This window comes from Haematobia irritans, chromosome 4 (assembly GCF_050003625.1).
Source record: "Haematobia irritans isolate KBUSLIRL chromosome 4, ASM5000362v1, whole genome shotgun sequence".
NCBI lineage: Eukaryota > Metazoa > Arthropoda > Insecta > Diptera > Muscidae > Haematobia > Haematobia irritans.
Window position 1 is genome coordinate 151856617 of NC_134400.1, and position 21448 is coordinate 151878064.

General features: G+C 33.9%; 1 protein-coding gene across 3 annotated transcripts; it reads left to right on the top strand.

The window, feature by feature from the left end:
- Positions 1-345: 345 nt before the first annotated feature.
- Positions 346-20813, top strand: Toll-9 (toll-like receptor 9). 3 transcript variants are annotated; one of them, XM_075305354.1, is made up of 6 exons: positions 346-920; positions 983-1210; positions 9554-11178; positions 11242-11369; positions 12245-12304; positions 12368-12477. In XM_075305354.1, exons 1-6 carry the CDS (start codon positions 509-511, stop codon positions 12378-12380), a joined length of 2466 nt encoding a protein of 821 aa, XP_075161469.1. In that variant the 5' UTR covers positions 346-508; the 3' UTR covers positions 12381-12477. The 3 variants fall into 3 exon arrangements, 2 of the variants coding, with proteins under 2 accessions (XP_075161469.1, XP_075161467.1); XR_012721600.1 differs by lacking the exons at positions 12245-12304; positions 12368-12477 and adding exons at positions 20221-20500; positions 20583-20813 and having other exon boundaries at positions 347-920; XM_075305352.1 differs by lacking the exons at positions 12245-12304; positions 12368-12477 and adding an exon at positions 20221-20813 and having other exon boundaries at positions 347-920.
- Positions 20814-21448: the final 635 nt, after the last annotated feature.

The following is a 21448-nucleotide window of genomic DNA, read 5'->3' on the forward strand; positions in this document are numbered from 1 at the left end:
CGTTTTGTTTTCTGGGCGGCAAAAGGGAACCCAATTAAGGTTCCAACTAACTCCACCTTCTAATTAGTCTCCATATATGTATGTCTCGGTCTATAATGCCAACTAATGGATGTTACAAACCCTATGACCAAATGAAAATACCATCATCTACACTCTACTAATGCAACTAACGAATGTACTTTAGTGTACAAAAGATAACATTGTTTTGGCTATGTTCGAAAAGAAAAAAAGTAGCTGTTGTATCAGAAGCCCTAATAACTGATAAGCAAAGTAAGTTTTGATAAGCTACCGCCAATTCCATTATCACTTCTGGTCTGATTGACCATTTACCAAAAAATTATTATTGAATATTAGTAACGCATTCTATGGCATTTGTAACGGACTTCAAACATTAAACCATGGTATCCGCGAAATAGATAATCCGCAATTAATTAATCGATCGTTTAAAAGATAATGAAATTTCTTGCTAAAAAGTGAATAAAAAAATCCCCAAAAAAACAAAAAAAAAATGATAACTCTGTTAAAATGGATATATATCTTATTTTTAAATTTTGAATATTTTAACTACGGAAGTGCAGTTTTTTCGAAATCGCAAAAATATGTGGGGAATTATTTCATTAATCAGCTGTCGTTAGACCAAGATATTCGGTTGGCTGAAAATCCTACAGATTTTGAAAATTCGAATATTTACGGTGATTTTGTGAATACGGAAATTAGTCAATTGCCAACATCAACGGACAATCCTCTTGAGAAGAATCGAAATATTTTAAGTAATCTGAATAATGTGGATTTTGAACCTCTGCTACAGAAACTTGATACCGATAATGGTTACACTTGCCTCTTGGATGATATTAAAACTGCCCTATTATGGTGGTCATTTCCCAATGGAACTCTAAGAAATTTCCATTGGAAATTCACACGTAGGTTCTGTTTTTGCTTAGCATTTCAAAAATTTCTTCCAAGTTATTTTTGAATATTTCAGCGGTACACAATTACTTGGATTTGTCTTATCGTCACTATTCGTCAGACGAAGCCCTCTATAATAGAACCCGTCTCTTTTGTGTCAATAACATTGTGGTCTTTTCGGCTGCCCATAATAATCTTACAAGTGCACCGCGTCGTACATTGGAATCAGTTGCAGATAGTTTGATGTATTTAACATTAACTGGTAATAAATTCAATAGCCATTCATCAGACGTTCAAAAGGATGGTAAGTTGTAAAAAAAGCCAAGTACACCGAATAAAAATATTTCAATCGCAGAAATGATAGTGCCACTCAGAGTTGGAATATGATCACCTCCAGAGCAACTTTAAAAGTTCTTCCAAAAATATCCTCCCAAATATGTTCTTTATATGAACTATACAGGAAATTTTTTTAGTTAAAATTTGTATAACTTCCTTTTTATAGCCTCCACCATAGGATGGGGGTATAACAGGTTGGCTGATAAGTCCCCGGTCTAACAAAGAAAAACACATTTCTTTATCAAAATTCGTTTTTATTATTCAACATAGTTCCCTTCAATAGCGAGACAACGATTATAACGACCTACCAATTGTTTATACCCACCACCATAGAATGGTGACGGGGGTATAATAAGTTTGTCATTCCTTTTGTAACACATCGAAATATCGATTTCCGACTATATAAAGTATATATATATATTCTTGATCAGGGAGAAATTCTAAGACGACATAGCCATGTCCGTCTGTCTGTCTGTTGTAATCACGCTACAGTCTTCAATAATAAAGCAATCGTGCTGAAATTTCGCACAAACTCGTCTTTTGTCTGCAGACAGGTCAAGTTCGAAGATGGGCTCTATTTGTCCAAGTTTTGATATAGTCCCCATATAAACCGACCTCCCGATTTGGGGTCTTGGGCTTATAAAAACCTTAGTTTCTATCCAATTTGCCTGAAATCTAGAGGTATTTTATGACCACAAAGAGGTGTTTTGGTATAGCCCCCATATAGACCGATCTCCCGATTATATTTCTAGAGCTTCTAGAATCGATAGTTTCTATCCAATTCGCCTGAAATTGGAAATCTAGAGGTATTTAAGCACCATAAAGAGGTGTGCCAAAAATGGTGACTATCGGTTGATGTTTAGGCATAACCCCCATATAGACCGATTTCCCGATTTTACTTCTTGGGCTTCTAGAATCCGTAGTTATTATCCAATTTGGTTGAAATTTGAAATCTGGCGGTATTTTACGAACATAAAATAATAAAAAAAATGTGCTAAAAATGGTGAGTATCGGTCCAGGTTTTGGTATATCCCCCATATAGACCGATCTCCCGATTTGGGGTCTTGGGCTTATAGAATCCGTAGTTTTTATCCAATTTGCCTGAAATTGGAAATCTAGAGGTATTTTAGAACAATAAAGAGGTGTGCCGAAAATGATGAGTATCGGTCCAATTTTTTGGTATAGCCCCCATATAGACCGATCGCCAGTTGCTTCTTCTTGGGCGTCTAAAATCTGTAGCTTTTATCCAATTTGCCTGAACTTAGACATCTAGAGGTATTTTAAAACCCTAAAGAGGTGTGCTGGAAATGATGAGTATCGGACCATGTTTTTATATAGCCCCCATATAGACCGATCTCCAGATTTTATTCTTGGGCTTATAGAAACCGTAGTTTTTATCCAATTTGTCTGAAATTGGAAATCTAGAGGTATTTTAGGACCATAAAAGGGTATGCCGAAAATGGTGAGTATAGTTCCATGTTTTGATATAGCCATCAGATAGACCTATCTCCCGATATTACTTTTTGGGCTTCCACTTTGCCTGAGATCGAAAATCTGGAGGTTTTTAGGAATACAAATAGGTGTGGAAGTAATTATTTTATTTTTTAGGCTTCTAGAATCCGTAGTTTTTATCCAATTTGCCTGAAATGAGAAATCTACAGGTATTTTATGACCTTAAATATGAGAGCCGAAAATGGCGTGTATTGGTCCATGTTTTGGTTTATCTCCCAAATAGACCGCTCTCCCGATTTTACTTCTTGGGCTTTTAGAAACCATAGTTTTTATCAAATTTGCATGAAATTTTAAATCTAGAAGTATTTTAGGAACATATGTTAAAGAGGTGTGCCGAAAATGGTGAATATCGGTCCATGTGCAGTGATATTGAAAATTGATTGAAACTGAATTATAGTTTCCAGATTTTACTTCTGGTAATCATTTAAATAATGGGGGTAAAAATCGACAGATGTTAGATTTTAAATCAAGGCGTTATTTCATCGTTTTCTTGCACACTTGCACACGATGTTTATGATTCCCCTAAAACTCAAACATATATGGTTCTTATAAATCCAGAATCTGATCTAGTCTTCATAGGTAAAATCTATGAATTTATCTTCGGGAAGTGTACTGGTTGAACTGATCTGCTTGTCACCAAATCCCCCTGAAATTTTCACAGGAAACTTTAATATTTGATTCATAGTGGTGGGTATTTAAGATTCGGCTCGGCCGAACTTACTGCTTTATATACTTGTTGATACTATTTTGGTAGTACTCCTTCGGTTTTGCCTCAAAATAGGCCTCAGTTTCGGCGATCACCTCTTCATTGCAGCCAAATTTTTTCCCTGCGAGCATCCTCTTGAGGTCTAAGAACAAAAAAAAGTCGCTGGGGGCCAGATCTGTAGAATAAGGTGGTTGGGGAAGCAATTCGAAGCCCAATTCATGCATTTTTGCCATCGTACTCAATGACTTGTGGCACGGTGCGTTGTCTTGGTGGAACAACACTTTTTATACCCACCACCATAGAATGGTGACGGGGGTATAATAAGTTTGTCATTCCGTTTGTAACACATCGAAATATCGATTTCCGACTATATATAGTATATATATTCTTGATCAGGGAGAAATTCTAAGACGATATAACGATGTCCGTCTGTCCGTCTGTCTGTCTGGCTGTCTGGCTGTCTGTCTGGCTGTCTGTCTGCCTGTTGTAGTCATGCTACAGTCTTCAATAATTAAGCAATCGTGCTGAAATTTTGCACAAACTCGTCTTTTGTCTGCAGGCAGGTCAAGTTCGAAGATGGGCTATATCGGTCCAGGTTTTGATATAGTCCCCATATAAACCGACCTCCCGATTTGGGGTCTTGGGCTTATAAAAACCTTAGTTTCTATCCAATTTGCCTGAAATTGGAAATCTAGAGAGGTGTGCCAAAAATGGTGAGTATCGGTCCATGTTTTGGTATAGCCCCCATATAGACCGATCTCCCGATTATATTTCTAGGGCTTCTAGAATCGATAGTATCTATCCAATTCGCCTGAAATTGGAAATCTAGAGGTATTTTAGCACCATAAAGAGGTGTGCCAAAAATGGTGACTATCGGTTGATGTTTAGGTATAACCCCCATATAGACCGATTTCCCGATTTTGAAATCTGGAGGTATTTTACGACCATAAAGAGGTGTGCTAAAAAGGTGAGTATCGGTCCAGGTTTTGGTATATCCCCCATATAGACCGATCTCCCGATTTGGGGTCTTGGGCTTATAGAATCCGTAGTTTTTATCCAATTTGCCTGAAATTGGAAATCTAGAGGTATTTTAGAACAATAAAGAGGTGTGCCGAAAATGGTGAGTATCGGTCCATGTTTTGGTATAGCCTCGATATAGACCGATCGCCAGTTGTTACTTCTTGAGCGTCTAAAATCTGTAGTTTTTATCCAATTTGCCTGAAATTAGAAATCTAGAAGTATTTTAACACCCTAAAGAAGTGTGCTGAAAATGATGAGTATCGGACCATGTTTTTATATAGCCCCCATATAGACCGATCTCCAGATTTTATTCTTGGGCTTATAGAAACCTTAGTTTTTATCCAACTTGCATCAAATTGGAAATCTAGAAGTATTTTAGGACCATAAAAGGGTATACCGAAAATGGTGAGTATAGGTCCATGTTTTGATATAGCCATCAGATAGACCGATCTCCCGATATTACTTTTTGGGCTTCCACTTTGCCTGAAATCGAAAATCTGCAGGTTTTTAGGAATACAAATAGGTGTGCAAGAAATGATTTTATTTTTTAGGCTTCTAGAATCCGTAGTTTTCATCCAATTTGCCTGAAATGAGAAATCTACAGATATTTTAGGACCTTAAATATGAGAGCCGAAAATGGCGTGTATTGGTTCATGTTTTGGTTTATCTCCCAAATAGACCGATTTCCCGATTTTACTTCTTGGGCTTTTAGAAACCATAGTTTTTATCAAATTTGCATGAAATTTTAAATCTAGAAGTATTTTAGGAACATATGTTAAAGAGGTGTGCCGAAAATGGTGAATATCGGTCCATGTTTTGGTATATCCCCCATATAGACCGATCTCCCGATTTGGGGTCTTGGGCTTATAGAATCCGTAGTTTTTATCCAATTTGCCTGAAATTGGAAATCTAGAGGTATTTTAGAACAATAAAGAGGTGTGCCGAAAATGATGAGTATCGGTCCAATTTTTTTGGTATAGCCCCCATATAGACCGATCGCCAGTTGCTACTTCTTGGGCGTCTAAAATCTGTAGCTTTTATCCAATTTTCCTGAACTTAGAAATCTAGAGGTATTTTAAAACCCTAAAGAGGTGTGCTGAAAATGATGAGTATCTGATCATGTTTTTATATAGCACCCATATAGACCGGTCTCCAGATTTTATTCTTAGGCTTATAGAAACCGTAGTTTTTATCCAATTTGTCTGAAATTGGAAATCTAGAGGTATTTTAGAACCATAAAGAGGTGTGTTGAAAATGGTGAGTATCGGTCCATATTTTGGTATAGTCCCCATATAGACCGATCTCCCGATTTTACTTCTTGGGCTTATAGAAACCGCAGTTTCTATTCAAATTACCTGAAATTGGAAATCTAGAGGTATTGTAGGACCACAAATACGTGTGCCAAAAATTGTGAGTATCGGTCCATATTTTGGTATAGCCCCCATATAGACCGATTTCCCGATTTTACTTCTTGGGCTTCTAGAATCCGAAGTTTTTATCCCATTTGCCTGAAATTGGAAACCTAGAGGTATTTTCGGGTCATAAAGAGGTGTGCCCAAAACGGTGAGTATCGGTCCATATTTTAGTATAGCTCCCATAAGAACGATCTCCCGATTTGACTCCTTGTGTTTCTAGAAACCGTAGTTTTTATCTGATTTGCCTGAAATTGTAAATATTCTGGTATTTTAGGTTCACAAAAACGTGTATCGGATTAAGTTTTTATCAGTCCATTTGCTAATGCCTCCATATAGACCTACTTCACTTCTTGAGGGTGTAGAAGGCGCACTGATCATGAAAAGATTTTACTTCTACAGATTTAAGATTTCAAATCAAGACGTTATTTTATAATTTTCTTGCACACTTAAAAGAGATGTTAATGATTCCTCTAAAACTCAAACAAAAATGGTTCTTATAAATCCAGAATCTGATATAGTCCTCATAGGTGAAATCTTTAAATTTATTTTCGGGAAGAGTCCTCAAGCCCTCCTGAAATTTCAAAGGAAACCCTAATATTTGGTTCATGGTGGTGGGTATTTAAGATTCGGCCCGGCCGAACTTACTGCTGTATATACTTGTTGTCTTCAAATTTAATATTGAGCACTTTTTTAAACTTTTCTCATGGCCATAACTCGAAAAGTGCTGTGATTTTTTAGGTCGTATGAAGTTGGTATGTACAAGAGAGGTTCTACCCATCTTCGGACAAAGGGGAGTTCCTCCTCGCCGATCAGATATCAAAAGATATCGAATAATAAATTAACATTGTCTAGACACCACCCCTAACCTTCCCCGAAGATTTCCAGCAAATCTTCTTTGAATTTTTAAAATATCGTGCAAGAGGGGGGTCCCTCTTCTCGACTAGTTATCAAAAAATGAGGTATTCTATCTTCATTTCTCCAACCCCCCACGTCCACTGTAAATTTCAAGTTAAGCTAAGTACTATGTTCGCTTTTCGAATTGAAATTGTTGCGGTTACTTTTTAAAACAATTTAATATAAAGCAGATAAATTAACTCAATTGATGCGCAGTTTCTTGTTCCTCTAAATTTCGGCAAGACATTATGGGAATATGTTTGTTTTCGTTTATAATTTTGATTATTTCAGGAAAAGTAATCGCGAAAATAAAGTGATTTTCAACTCGAAAACTGAACATAGTACTCACCTTTAATCGCAGAATTTTAGATTTTTTATACCCTCCACCTTAGGATGGGGGTATATTAACTTTGTGATTCCGTTTGTTATACCCTCCACCATGGGATGGGGGTACATTAACTTTGTCATTCCGTTTGTAACACATCGAAATATTGCTCTAAGACCCCATAAAGTATATATATTCTGGGTCGTGGTGAAATTCTGAGTCGATCTGAGCATGTCCGTCCGTCCGTCTGTTGAAATAACGCTAACTTCCGAACGAAACACGCTATCGACTTGAAACTTGGCACAAGTAGTTGTTATTGATGTAGGTCGGATGGTATTGCAAATGGGCTATATCGGTCCACTTTTACGTGTAGCCCCCATATAAACGGACCCCAAAATTTGGCTTGCGATTGCTCTAAGAGAAGCAAATTTCATCCGATCCGGCTGAAATTTGGTATATGGTGTTAGTATATGGTCTCTAACAACCATGCAAAAATTGGTCCGCATCGGTCCATAATTACATATAGCCCCCATATAAACCGATCCCCCGATTTGGCTTGCGGAGCCTCTAAGAGAACCACATTTCATCCGATCCGGCTGAAATTTGGTACATGGTGGTAGTATATGGTATCTAACAACCATGCAAAAATTGGTCTACATCGGTCCATAATTACATATAGCCCCCATATAAACCGATCCCCAGATTTGTCCTCCGGAGAATTGGTCCATATCGGTCCACAATTATATATAGCCCACATATAAACCGTTCCTCTGATTTGATCTCCGGAGCCTCTTGGAGGAGCAAAATTCATCCGATCCGGTTGAAATTTGCAACGTGGTGTTAGTATAAGGCCGCTGATAACCATGCCAAAATTGGTCCATATCGGTCTATAGTTATATAAGCCAATCCCCAATCACACAAAAATTGGTCCATATCGGTTCATAATCATGGTTGCCACTCGAGCCAAAAATAATCTACCAAAATTTTATTTTTATAGAAAACATTGTCAAAATGTTATTTCTATAGAAAAGTTTGTCAAAATTTTATTTCTATAGAAATTTTTTTCCAAATTTTATTTCTAAAGGAAATTTTTTTCTAAATTTTACTTCTATAGAAAATTTTGTCAAAATTTTATTTCTATTGAAAATTTTTTCCAAATTTTATTTCTATAGAAAATTTTTTCCAAATTTTACTTCTATAGAAAATGTTGTCAAAATTTTATTTCTATAGAAACTTTAAACTTAATTATGTACGTATTTAATCGGCCTTTTTTAGTTTAATATATACCACGTATGGACTATGTGGTATATATTACGGTGTTAGGAGGTTTTAAGATACCTTGCCAGTCTTTAGTAGAAGTTTCTACGCAATCCATGGTGGAGGGTACATAAGCTTCGGCCTGGCCGAACACTTGTTTTCACTATACTTTAAAAATGTAGGCAACGGTGTGATACCCCTCCCCGACCAAATATTGAAAACTGAAGTGGCGGATCGTTGTCTAAATGCCACCCCTCTCCTTCCTTGAAAATTTCCAGCAAACTTTAGTCCAATTTTCAAGGAGTCGGGCAAGGAGGGGTTTCCCCTCTCCGATCAGATATCAAAAAATGAGGTATCCTATCTTTTACACCTTACTACCTTATTAATCTGAAAATTTAAAGTAAATCTATTCAGCCGGTTTCCAGCTTACCCGGAACATACAAAAACATAAAACACTTTTCATATAAGACCCAAATTGAATCATCTCACCCAGCCAGATCTTACTAGAGACTATGTAAATGTGGATTAGCCAACACTGGAAAAATATGTATAGCCAGGCTTGTAAGATGAGTATCTGGCATTTTCTTTTCAATTATGCTATTCCATTAATCTTCATGTCCAATTTGCTCGCATTTAAAATTGTTATTAATGTAAAATGAAACACTTTTTTTTTTGATTCAATTAATTTTTTAATTGAAATGTCTTCAATCACGAAAATGTTATTAACAATAATAGTTTTAGTTGGGCAAGCAAAAATATTTGATTAAAAATTAATTGATTTGAAAATTTCAATTTCAATTAAAAATTAATTAATTGCTGTCGATTGGAAAACTCCACCAGTTTTTAAATGATTCAATTAAAAACTTTTTAACCAAATCAATTAATTGTGTTTTGCAATCAATATCGATTAAATTTTTAATTAAATTGTTGATTGGAACAATTAATTTTTTAATGAAACCCACGAACATTCTCATTCATTTTCTTAGCTAAATTTATGTCCATAGTGTGAATAAAACATAATTGTATTAATTAACTTTTTTATTAAAATTAAATAAATCATTAGTTTTAAATATTGGACTTAACATTTTTGATTCGACTGATCGGCCACTAATGTTTCCCTGCTTTTTCACCTTTCATAATATTTTACCACTGATTAATGCCCAACATTCTATGTACACACAGGTATTGCATGGGCTACATTTCCACGCCTTCCAAAACTTATAGAATTGGACATAAGTAATTGCAGAATTGAACATATTACCCGTGAGGTATTTCGCAATGTGACTTCGTTGAAAAATCTCTACATGTCGCACAATCGAATGCTGGTGATTATCTCCGATACATTCTACCATGTGAGATCATTACACTATCTGGATTTATCCTTTACCAACACTTTCGATTACAGTGCCAAACCATCGGTAGATAGTATCATCAATCTTTTCTATGGCCTTAAAATTCAACAGTCCACCTTTAAATATTTACCGAATTTAATTTACTTGGATTTATCGCATACCAAGGTGACCAGGAACAGTGCGGTGGCCTTTAATCATTTGAGTGATAAGCTGAAATATTTGAGTTTATGCTTCACAGCATTTCCCATGATTGGTCCTGGTATGTTCAAAACACTTGTGGGCCTCGATTTATCGGGAAATGCCTATGCTGCCTATAATATACTCGATGGAGCTTTTGATGGCATCTCCAAGACATTGAATGTCTTCTATTTTGAGTTATCGAATTTGAAGAACATCTCATGGATAAAGAATTTCAAGAAGTTAAGGATATTGGGATTGGCTGGCAATAACATCAATTCAATATCGCTAAATCTCTTTGGGACACTGAAAAATTTGGAGATACTCGATTTGGGTTCGAATCATGTGGGCAATTGGTACAATCAAGTGTTTGCCAATAATGAGAAACTGCGCGTGCTCAATCTCAGGGATAACAACATCAACATCATCACCTCGGAGATGTTGAAGGATTTTGCTTTGCTCGATTATCTCAGTATGGGAGAGAATAATTTCGTATGCGATTGTTTATTAAGGGATTTGGTTGATGTTTCCCAATCGAATAATAAAAATTGTGCCCGTAAGGTCCTAGATGATGCAGTGGGTCTGGTGTATAATAAGTTGTCATCATTGCCCTTGGACCCAAAAGCTGTGATGAATATCACATCGATAATAGGAACACATGCCTTCAAGAGGTTACTGAAAATGACGAAAAATCCCACAATAACCAATAATTTCAATTTGAAAGGAAAACTCAAGAAATTCCGTTACATTTTGAGTCATCCTCCCGCGATAAAGGCCACTCAGGGCTGTAGCCCATCTTTTGAGACGCCATCTTTAATGGGTAGCCGACTCAACGAATCTACCCTATTGAAATTTCAACTTTTGGACTATGAAGATGAACACTATTGGTGTTTCAATGAAACCGAGCGCCTTAGTTTTGTTGACCTGAATTGTAATAAGCGATCCCTGGTAGAGGATATAGCCGATCAATTGAATAATCTAACATTTTATGTGCTAGTGAGTGTGGGAACTGTCTTGGGAGTGTCCATGCTAGGAGCCATTATCTATGTGAAACGTTGGCATATCTATTACTACTATTCATCACTGAAATCGGCTGCCCTTATGTCTGAGGCAACTAAGGAGAGATTTCAGACAAGCTCTGGTGTTTCAGATGACATGATGTATGACATATTCATTAGCTATTGTCAAAATGATCGAGATTGGGTATTGCATGAACTTATGCCAAATGTTGAGGAGAATGGTGATATTTCCATTTGTTTGCACGAAAGAGATTTTCAGGTGCGTAAGAGAATTTTTTTTTTTTGTAGATTTTAGTTTTTTAATTATATTCTTTCCATACAGATTGGCGTTACTATTCTTGATAATATTATATCATGCATGGATCGATCTCGTTCACTTATGCTGATTATCTCTTCTAATTTCTTGCTTAGTCATTGGTGTCAATTTGAAATGCATTTGGCACAACATAGGTAAGTAAGAGGGGTGAACGTTTTCCCATAATATTGTATCCCATTGAATCGAAATAAAAATTTTAGTGAAATTGTTTATATAGAAAATTTTGTAAAAATGTTATTTCTCTAGAAAATTTTGTCAAAATTGTATTTTTATGGAATAATTTTCTTTTAAATTTTATTTCTATAGAAGTTTTGTCAAAATTTTATTTCTATAGGAAATTTTGTAAAAATTTTATTTCTACAGGAAATTTTGTCAAAATTTTATTTCTACGGAAAATTTTGTCAAATTGTTATTTCTATAGAACATTTGTCAAAATTTATTTACATAAAAAATGTTATCAAAATTGTATTTCTATAGAAAAATATTGTCAAAATTTTATTTCTGTAGGAAATTTTATCAAAATTTTATTTCTATAGAAAATTTTCTCAAAATTTTATTTGTATAGAAAATTTTGTCAAAATTTTATTTCTATAGATTTTTTTTCAAAATGTTATTTCTATAGAAAATTTTTTCAAAATGTTATTTTTATAGAAAGTTTTGTCGAAATTTTGTTTCTACACGGATGAAAAAGACTGTTTTTCATATGTTTGGAACACAAATTTTTAAACACAATATTTTTGAGTGCAAGCATATAATGTTCATAAACTAGCATAACATGTTTGGGACATATATGTTAATATGTTAGAACATATTATGTTTGGGACATAAAATGTTTGTAAATATAATATGCTTGGATGCAAACATATATTAATTTAGAAATAGCCTATAAACATATATGTGTTTAGTAGTTTGGAGCGCTATTTAACAGGGAGCGATATTGAATTAAGTTGGTGGTTGTTGCTTGTTATTACAAAATTAACATTTTATTTTTCCTTGGGCAATTGATCAGCTACTTCTTTGATCCTTACAAACTGTGTGGTCCGCTGTTCGAATCCCCGTCCGGCAAAAGGTAAAATTAAAATAAAAAAAAATCATAAATTGAATAATTTCTTCTACAATGTTTGTATTACAGAAAAAGGTGCTAAGAACTAAAAAATCTCGTGAAAGTGAGAATGATGTCGGGGAATATACAATTGGGCAGAAACAAAATTTTGAGCATTCAGGTCGAAAACCTATGTTGTTAGCACCTATATTACCTGTTTATTTTCATAATTCATTATGATTGTAAATATATAAATAAATAAATAAAATTTTGAGCACAATATTGTTTGGGAGAATTTTTTTTAAGCATATAATATTTTTGGGTGCGAAATGCTTCCAAACATATTATATGGTCACATAATAACATATTGTTTTTTGGAAGACAACATTATTGAATTTGGATGCAAAAATACAAAATGTTTGGAACTTAGACTACCCAAACATATTATATTGTTTAGACCAATAGACTTTCAAACATATTATATATTGGAAGAGATCAAACATATAAATGTTTGGGCAATACTCAAAAATGTATATGCTTGAAGCAAAATATGTTTGGGACTATATGTTACAGAAGCGATTTTTTGTGAGGGTGTATACAAAATTTTGTCAAAATGTTATTTCTGTAGGAAATTTTATCAACATTTTATTTCTACAAAACATTTTCTCAAAAATTTATTTCTATAGAAAATTTTCTGAAATTTTATTTGTATAGAAAATGTTGTCAAAATTTTATTTCTATAGAAAATTTTATCAAAACTTTATTTCTGTAGATTTTTTTTTCACAATTTTATTTCTGTAGATTAATTTTTTCAACATTTTATTTCTAACGAAAATTTTTCAAAAGTTACAAATGTCAATGTCCTAGTAATTTTTGTAATATTTTAATATATATATTTTTACTTTTATTTGGTTAATTTGTGTTAAATTTTCTTCTTTTGTTAAAGTTAATTTTACATGAAGACAGACAACGATGGTGTTCGAAATACTGGAAATAACTAAAAATAAAACACTATAAAAAACTAAGATTTTATCTTGTTTTATTACAACATGACCTCAAGCGTTACAAACTCCGCACATAATTATACTAAAAGGTCAACATTTTGTATAGAAATAAAATCTGGAAAAAATTTTCTATACAAATAAAATATCCTGTAGAAATAACATTTTGACAAAATTTCTATCGAAATACAATTTTGACAAAATGTTCTAAGGAAATAAAATTTTGACAAAATTTTCTATAGATATATAATTTTGACAACATGTTCTATTGAAATAAAATTTTGACAAAATTTTCTATAGAAATAAAATTTTGACAAAATTTTCTTTAGAAATAAAATGTTGATAAAATTTTGTATAGTAATAACATTTTGACAAAATTTTCTATAGTAATAAAATTTTGACAAAATTTTCTATAGAAATAAAATTTGGTAGATTATTTTTGGGGATCGGTTATATAACTATAGACCGATACGGACCAATTTCAGCATGGTTGTTAGCGGCCATGTATTAGCCCAATGTACCAAATTTCACCACGTACCAAATTTCAACCGGATCGGATGAATTTTGCTCCTCCAAGAGCTCCGGAAGTCAAATCTGGGGATCGGTTTAAATGGGGGTTATATATAATTAAGACCGGTATGGACCAATTTTTGCATGGTTACTTACACCACGTACAAAATTTCAACCGGATCGAGTGAATTTTACTCCTCCTTGAGGCTCCGGAGGTCAAATATGGGGATCGGTTTATATGGGGGCTATATATAATTATGGACCGTTATGGACCAATTCCTGCATGGTTGTTAGAGATCATATACTAACATCACGTACCAATTTTCAGCCGGATGGGTTGAAACTTGCTTCTCTTAGAGGCTCCGCAAGCCAAATCTGAGGATTGGTTTATATGGGGGCTATATATAACAAGTAAGTAAAGTCTAAAGTCGGGCGGGGCCGACTATATTATACCCTTCACCACCATGTAGACCAACATTTGTGTTACCATCTCAAATACTTCAAATTTGCTGGGAGCTATATAAAGGAGACAAGATATATATATGCGAGCCATATCTAAATCTGAACCGATTTCAACCAAATTTGGCACAATTACCGATACTACAAAACGTACTCCTTGTGCCAAATTTGAAGCAAATCACGACAAAACCCTGGATTTTGAGGCCATATAAGTTCAAATCGGACGAAAGATATATAAGGGAGCTATATCTAAATCTGAATCGATTTTGACCATATTTGGCACATACAATAGTATCGTTAAAAGTACCGCTTGTGCAAAATTTGAAGCAAATCACGACAAAACCCTGGATTTTGAGGCCATATAAGTTCAAATCGGACGAAAGATATATATGGGAACTATATCTAAATTTGAACCGATTTCAATCAAATTTACCAAACATTGGTAGAATGTCAATTCTACCCTCTGTGCAAAATTTCACGAAGATCGGTAGTAAACTTTGGCCTCTGTGGTCATATGAGTCTAAATCGGACGAAAGATATATATGGGAGCTATATCTAAATCTGAACCGATTTGGCTGATATTTTGCAAGATTTTCGAGATTCATAAAATATTTGGATGTACGATATTTCAAGAAAATCGGTTGATAAACACGCTAACTATGACCAAATCGGGGATAAATATATATGGCAGCTATATCTAAATCTGAACCGATTTTTTCCAAAACCAATAGCGATTGTTTCTGTCCCAAGAAACGGCCCTATGCCAAATTTGAGGACGATCGGACTTAAATTGAGAGCTGTACTTTGTGCACAAAATTACATATACAGACAGACGGACGGACAGACAGACAGACAGACAGACAGACGGACATCGCTAAATCGACTCAGAATTTAATTCTAAGCCGATCGGTATACTAAAAGATGGGTCTATGGCAACTATTTCTTGGCGTTACATACAAATGCACAAACTTATTATACCCTGTACCACAGTAGTGGTGAAGGGTATAAATATGGGAAATATGAAGCGAGAGAAATTTTTAGGCAATTGTACAAAAGAGCATTTGCGATTTATCAGGCGATACTTATGTATTCGAGATATAGGACAATTTGAGTAACATTTACAATTTTTGCTACTCAGCAGTGACGATTTTACAAGGATATTGGTTAGATCTTGCCAAGATTTGTGGTCGGGCGACTTGGAGCCTTATTTAAAACTCAACCGTTCTGTGGAAAGTCTGGCATTACAGTGTGTAGGATAAATATGACTAAGATATGAGGAAATTATCACAGAATTTTGTGTAAAGTGTGGGAATTTTGGCCATATTTGTATAAACCGGAAAAACGAATATATGGAGGCATTATCTAATTCTGAACCAAATTAGATCAAACTTGACACACTTAAATATCATATTAAATATATTCTCCGTGGAAACTATGCAGTCAATTGGAGGAAAATCCCATTGAAAATGGGTCTAAAATATGAAATAGTCTACCATATTTTCCCAACTCTGGTGTACATATAACGGGAGTTATATATAATCTGAACCGATTTCGACTAAATTTGACATGCATAGTTAGAATAATAATTCTGTTATCTCTGCAAAATTTCACGTAAATGGGAGTTTAACTTTGGCTCCCGTGGTCATTTGAGTATAAATCGGGCGAAAGATATATATGGGAGCTATATCCAAATCTGAACCGATTTCAACCAAATTTGGCACACTTACCGATACTGTTAAACGTACTCCTTGTGCACAATTTGAACCAAATCACGGCAAAACTCTGGCTTTTGAGACAATATAAGTTCAAATCGGACGAAAGTTATATATGGGAGCTATATTTAAATCTGAACCGATTTGAATCAAATTTACCAAGCGTTGGTAGAATGTCAATTCTACTCTTTACGCAAAATTTCACGCAAATCGGTAGTAACCTTTGGCCTCTGTGGTCATATGAGTCTAAATCGGACGAAAGATATATATGGAAGCTATATCTAAATCTGAACCGATTTAGCTGATATTTTCCAAGTTTTTCGAGACTCATAAAATATTCGGATGTACTGAATTTGAAGAACATCGGTTGATAAACACGCCAATTATGACCAGATCGGGGATAAATATATATGGCAGCTATATCTAAATCTGAACCGATTTTTTCTAAAATCAATAGCGATTGTCTTTGTCCCAAACAACGACCCTATGCCAAATTTGAGGACGATCGGACTTAAACTGCAACGTGTACTTTGCGCACAAAAATACATGAACAGACAGACAGACGGACGGACAGACAGACAGCCAGACAGACAGACGGACATCGCTAAATCGACTCAGAATTTAATTCTAAGACGATCGGTATACTAAACGATGGGTCTCAGACTTTTCCTTCTTGGCGTTACATACAAATGCACAAACTTATTATACCCTGTACCACAGTAGTGGTGAAGGGTATAATTATGGACCGATATGAACCAATTATTGCATGGTTATTAGAGACCATATACTAACACCATGTATCAAATTTCAACCGGATCGGATGAATTTTGCTCCTCCAAGAGGCTCTGCAATCCAAATCTGAGCGTCGGTTTATATGGGGGCTATACGCAAAAGTGGTCAAGTTTCACGTCGATAGCCTGTTTCGTTCGGAAGTTAGCGTGATTTCAACAGACGGACGGATGGACGGACATGCTTAGATCGACTCAGAATTTCACCACGACCCAGAATATATGTTATATACTTTATGGATTCTAAGAGCAATATTTCGATGTGTTACAAATGGAATGACAAAGTTAATATACCCCCCATCCTATGGTGGAGGGTATAAAAATGATTATGTCTAATATTTATACCCTTCACCATTACTGTGGTACAGGGTATAATAAGTTTGTGCATTTGTATGTAACGCCAAGAAATAGTGGTCATAGACCCATCGTTTAGTATACCGATCGGCTTAGAATTAAATTCTGAGTCGATTTAGCGATGTCCGTCTGTCTGTCTGGCTGTCTGTCTGTCCGTCCGTCTGTCTGTCTGTTCATGTATTTTTGTGCGCAAAATACACGTTGCAGTTTAAGTCCGATCGTCCTCAAATTTGGCATAGGGTCGTTGTTTGGGACAAAGACAATCGCTATTGATTTTAGAAAAAATCGGTTCAGATTTAGATATAGCTAATTTTGTGCACAAAGTACAGCTCGCAATTTAAGTCCGATCGTCCTTAAATTTGGCATAGGGCCGTTTCTTGGTACAGAGACAATCGCTATTGGTTTTGGAAAAAATCGGTTCAGATTTAGATATAGCTGCCATATATATTTATCCCCGATTTGGTCATAGTTAGCGTGTTTATCAACCGATTTTCTTGAAATATCGTACAACCAAATATTTTATGAATCTCGAAAATCTTGCAAAATATTAGCCAAATCGGTTCAGATTTAGATATAGCTCCCATATATATCTTTCGTCCGATTTAGACTCATATGACCACAGAGGCCAAAGTTTACTACCGATCTTCGTGATCTTTGCACAGAGGGTAGAATTGACATTCTACCAATGTTTGGTAAATTTGATTGAAATCGGTTCAAATTTAGATATAGCTCCCATACACACAAAAAAAAAATCTGATTCAATCACAAAATTAATTGATCCAATTAATTTTTTAATTGAAATGTCTTCAATCACGAAAATGATAGTATCAATCACAGTTTTAATTGGGCATAGAAAAAATTCTTAATTAAACAATTAATTAATTTCATTACCAAATTTCAATTAATTTTTTAATTGATTCAATTAAAAATTTAATTGATGTTGATTGCAAAACTCAATTAATTTAGTAATTAAAAAAGGTAACTATTTTCAATTACATTCTGAATTGGCTTAGAAATTTTATTTGGATTAACAATTGATTGTTTGAAAAAAATTTAATTAAAAATTTAAAAAAAAATGTTCATCACTTTTTTAACTGACTTAGTCTTCCGAATTTCTTTAAAGGTTAATTGTATCAATTAACTTTTTAATTAAAAATTTTAAAATTTTCAATCATTGACTTAATTAACTTAATGTTTCTATCTTGATTAAAAACTTAATTGTACCAATTAATTTATTAATTGAAAAAAAAAATTCAACTTCAATTAACTTTTTAATTGGAAATATTTTGGTGATATTTTTTTCTGTGTATATATCTTTCGTCCGATTTGAACTTATATGGCCACAAAAGCCAGAGTTTTGCCGTGATTTGCTTCAAATTTTGCACAAGCGGTACTTTTAACAATACTATTGTATGTGCCAAATATGGTCAAAATCGATTCGGATTTAGATATAGCTCCCATATATATCTCTTTCTTTCTTTATTTGCTTTCCCATGCACAAGACCACTTGAGTCTCATATTTCAGCATGAGAAGTTTAAAATCATAATTAAATAGATATAATATAATTACAATATTAGGTTTCATGAAAAAAAAAAATTAAAATTTAAAAAATTAATCAAAATAGATCTATAAGCAAATAACCTTAATATTTTATATTGAAAAACTGATTACAGACTGAAAAAAAACACTATTAGAATTTAAGTTTGACAATTGTAAAAAGAGGAGAAAAATAACAGCAATTAAAATAAAATTTATAAAATTTATAATTACAGATAATGGATAAAGAATATTAAAATTGAAAATATGAAAAAGAAAAACAAAAACAAAAACAAAAAATTGAACGAAAATTTTATAACAAATAAAAGAAAGTTATAAATAAAAGTACATATTGCATAAAAATAAGGGTACATATTGCATGAAAACGAAAACAAATTTTAAGAATTAAAACTAGCTAGCAAACAGTTTAGAGTAAAATAAAACAAATGATAAAGAATCTTGTTTAATTATTACTCAAAAACGAGATAACATTTTTCTTAAAGGCATCTGCATTACTTATACATTGGATATTATAAGTAAGTGAGTTCCACAGACGGATGGAGTTAATAAAAAATTGCCACTCAGAGACCAAACAGCTATGACGAAGCAAAATTAATCTTTTTCCTCTATTAAATCTTGAAAAAACGCAGGCGTTGAAATAAATGCACCGGGTGATCACTATAAATAATCCTATGCAAGAAAACAAGGACTCTTAACTTAAGTAGATTGTGAAATGTCATGTCATACAAGCATACTGAGAAAGCCGAAACACTGTCATATCTTCGTATACCATATACGTAGCGGGTAATGCTATTGAACGTCCTATTCATTCTCTGCATACTTAGGGCATCGCACTTAGCAAAAAGTTCACATCCGTAAAGCATAATGGACATCAAGAATGACTTGGCTAAGATAACCCTAATATCTTTCGTCCGATTTGAACTTATATGGCCTCAAAATCCAGGGTTTTGTCGTGATTTGCTTCAAATTTGGCACAAGGAGTACGTTTAGTAGTATCGGTAATTGTGCCAAATTTGGTTGAAATCGGTTCAGATTTAGATATGGCTCGCATATATATATCTTGTCTCCTTTATATAGCTCCCAGCAAATTTGAAGTATTTGAGATGGTAACACAAATGTTTGTCTACATATTGGTGAAGGGTATAATATAGTCGGCTCCGCCCGACTTTAGACTTTACTTACTTGTTTTTCTTGAATTTGTCGAAAAATAATTACTTATTCTTGTGAAATCGGCGAGACATCTACACTCATTATACAGTTTAGTTAAAATTTTACAAATGATTTCTAAATTTTCTAAAATTAATCAAAATTTTCCTTCCTGGCGGGTTCAACTGTTTGTTGAGAGTAGTTTCAGTAGTCATGTCACTACTGCAAGATTATCACGCAAATTCTATTTCAAGTCACAGCATGTGGAATGGAATTTAATGTACAGGACGAGGTCAACAACACACCTGGCCCTGTATTTCGACGTGCTGACCTCATTCCTTTTTGTTGAATATGAAAAAGAGCAAAATGATTAGATTTCTAATTTTAGTTCTTGTTTTTTCTTTCAAATTTACAGAATGTTCGATGTCTGCAAGGATCAACTTATACTCGTATTCCTCGAAGATATCCCACGAAGCAAAAGGCCAAAAAATCTACAATATCTTATGGATGTCAAGACATATATTAAATGGCCGGGTCGTAAGAATGGAAAACAACGCCCTGATGAATATAAAATATTTTGGAGACGTTTAAGGCGTTCCATGCAGAGAATGGCAAATAATGCTCTGTAATATGGGTTGGACTATACTGCGTAAATAATACGAGAATGCATATATGTCTATATATTTATAATTAAGGTAAAGGATGTCACAAATCCTGTGGTGAGATCAGCCATGATGATGATGACATAAAGCTTCAAGTACAGCTTTCGAATTTCAGGGTATTCGATGTTGGGTGCAAAAAATAACGACAACACCATTACTTACAGCACGATTAAGAAACGGATTTCTGTTCTTCGCTTCGGATATAGCTATAATGGAGAATAATTCTTCAAAATTATTTACTGAAAGAAATTAAATAATTTTATAATAATAATAAAATATGAAAACCTTATATTTAAAATTCTAATATGAATTAAATGTGATATAACATAATATATATAATAATACATTTCTATTTTATTTTTGCTTCGACAGCGTCAATCTAATTTTTAGGTTGGTTAATAAGTTAATTTGCTCTAGACCTTTCCAAGAAGAAATTTTAAGTAAAAAATAATAATGTATATGCATTAAAATAGAGTTATATTCTCAATGGCGGCTTCCCATTGAGAATATGCACTCAAAGAAAAATAATTGTAATATTAAAGAATGGTGTTATACAACGAACGTTTACGTTAATACAATGAACATTTACATTAATACAATGAAACCAATTATCTTATTAACGAATTTGTACAAATGTACTCATCGATTAGTGTAGAATGAACCGATATGGATTAATTTTCGTATGGTAGCTAGAACGAATGGTGATATCGCGTACCAAATTTGAACCGGATCGGATGAAAATCGCTCCTGAAGAAGGCTCGCGAAGTCAAATATGTGGGTTAATTTATATAATTATGTTACAGATTGATTTTTGCATGATAGTTAGAGGCACCCCATGCCGGGATGGATTCAAGAAGACAAATCTAGGGATTGATTCATATATGCGATATATATAAATATGAACTAATTTGTTGCATGGACATATATTGATAACACATACCAAATTTCAACCGGATCGGATGATATTTGCTCTTTCACGAA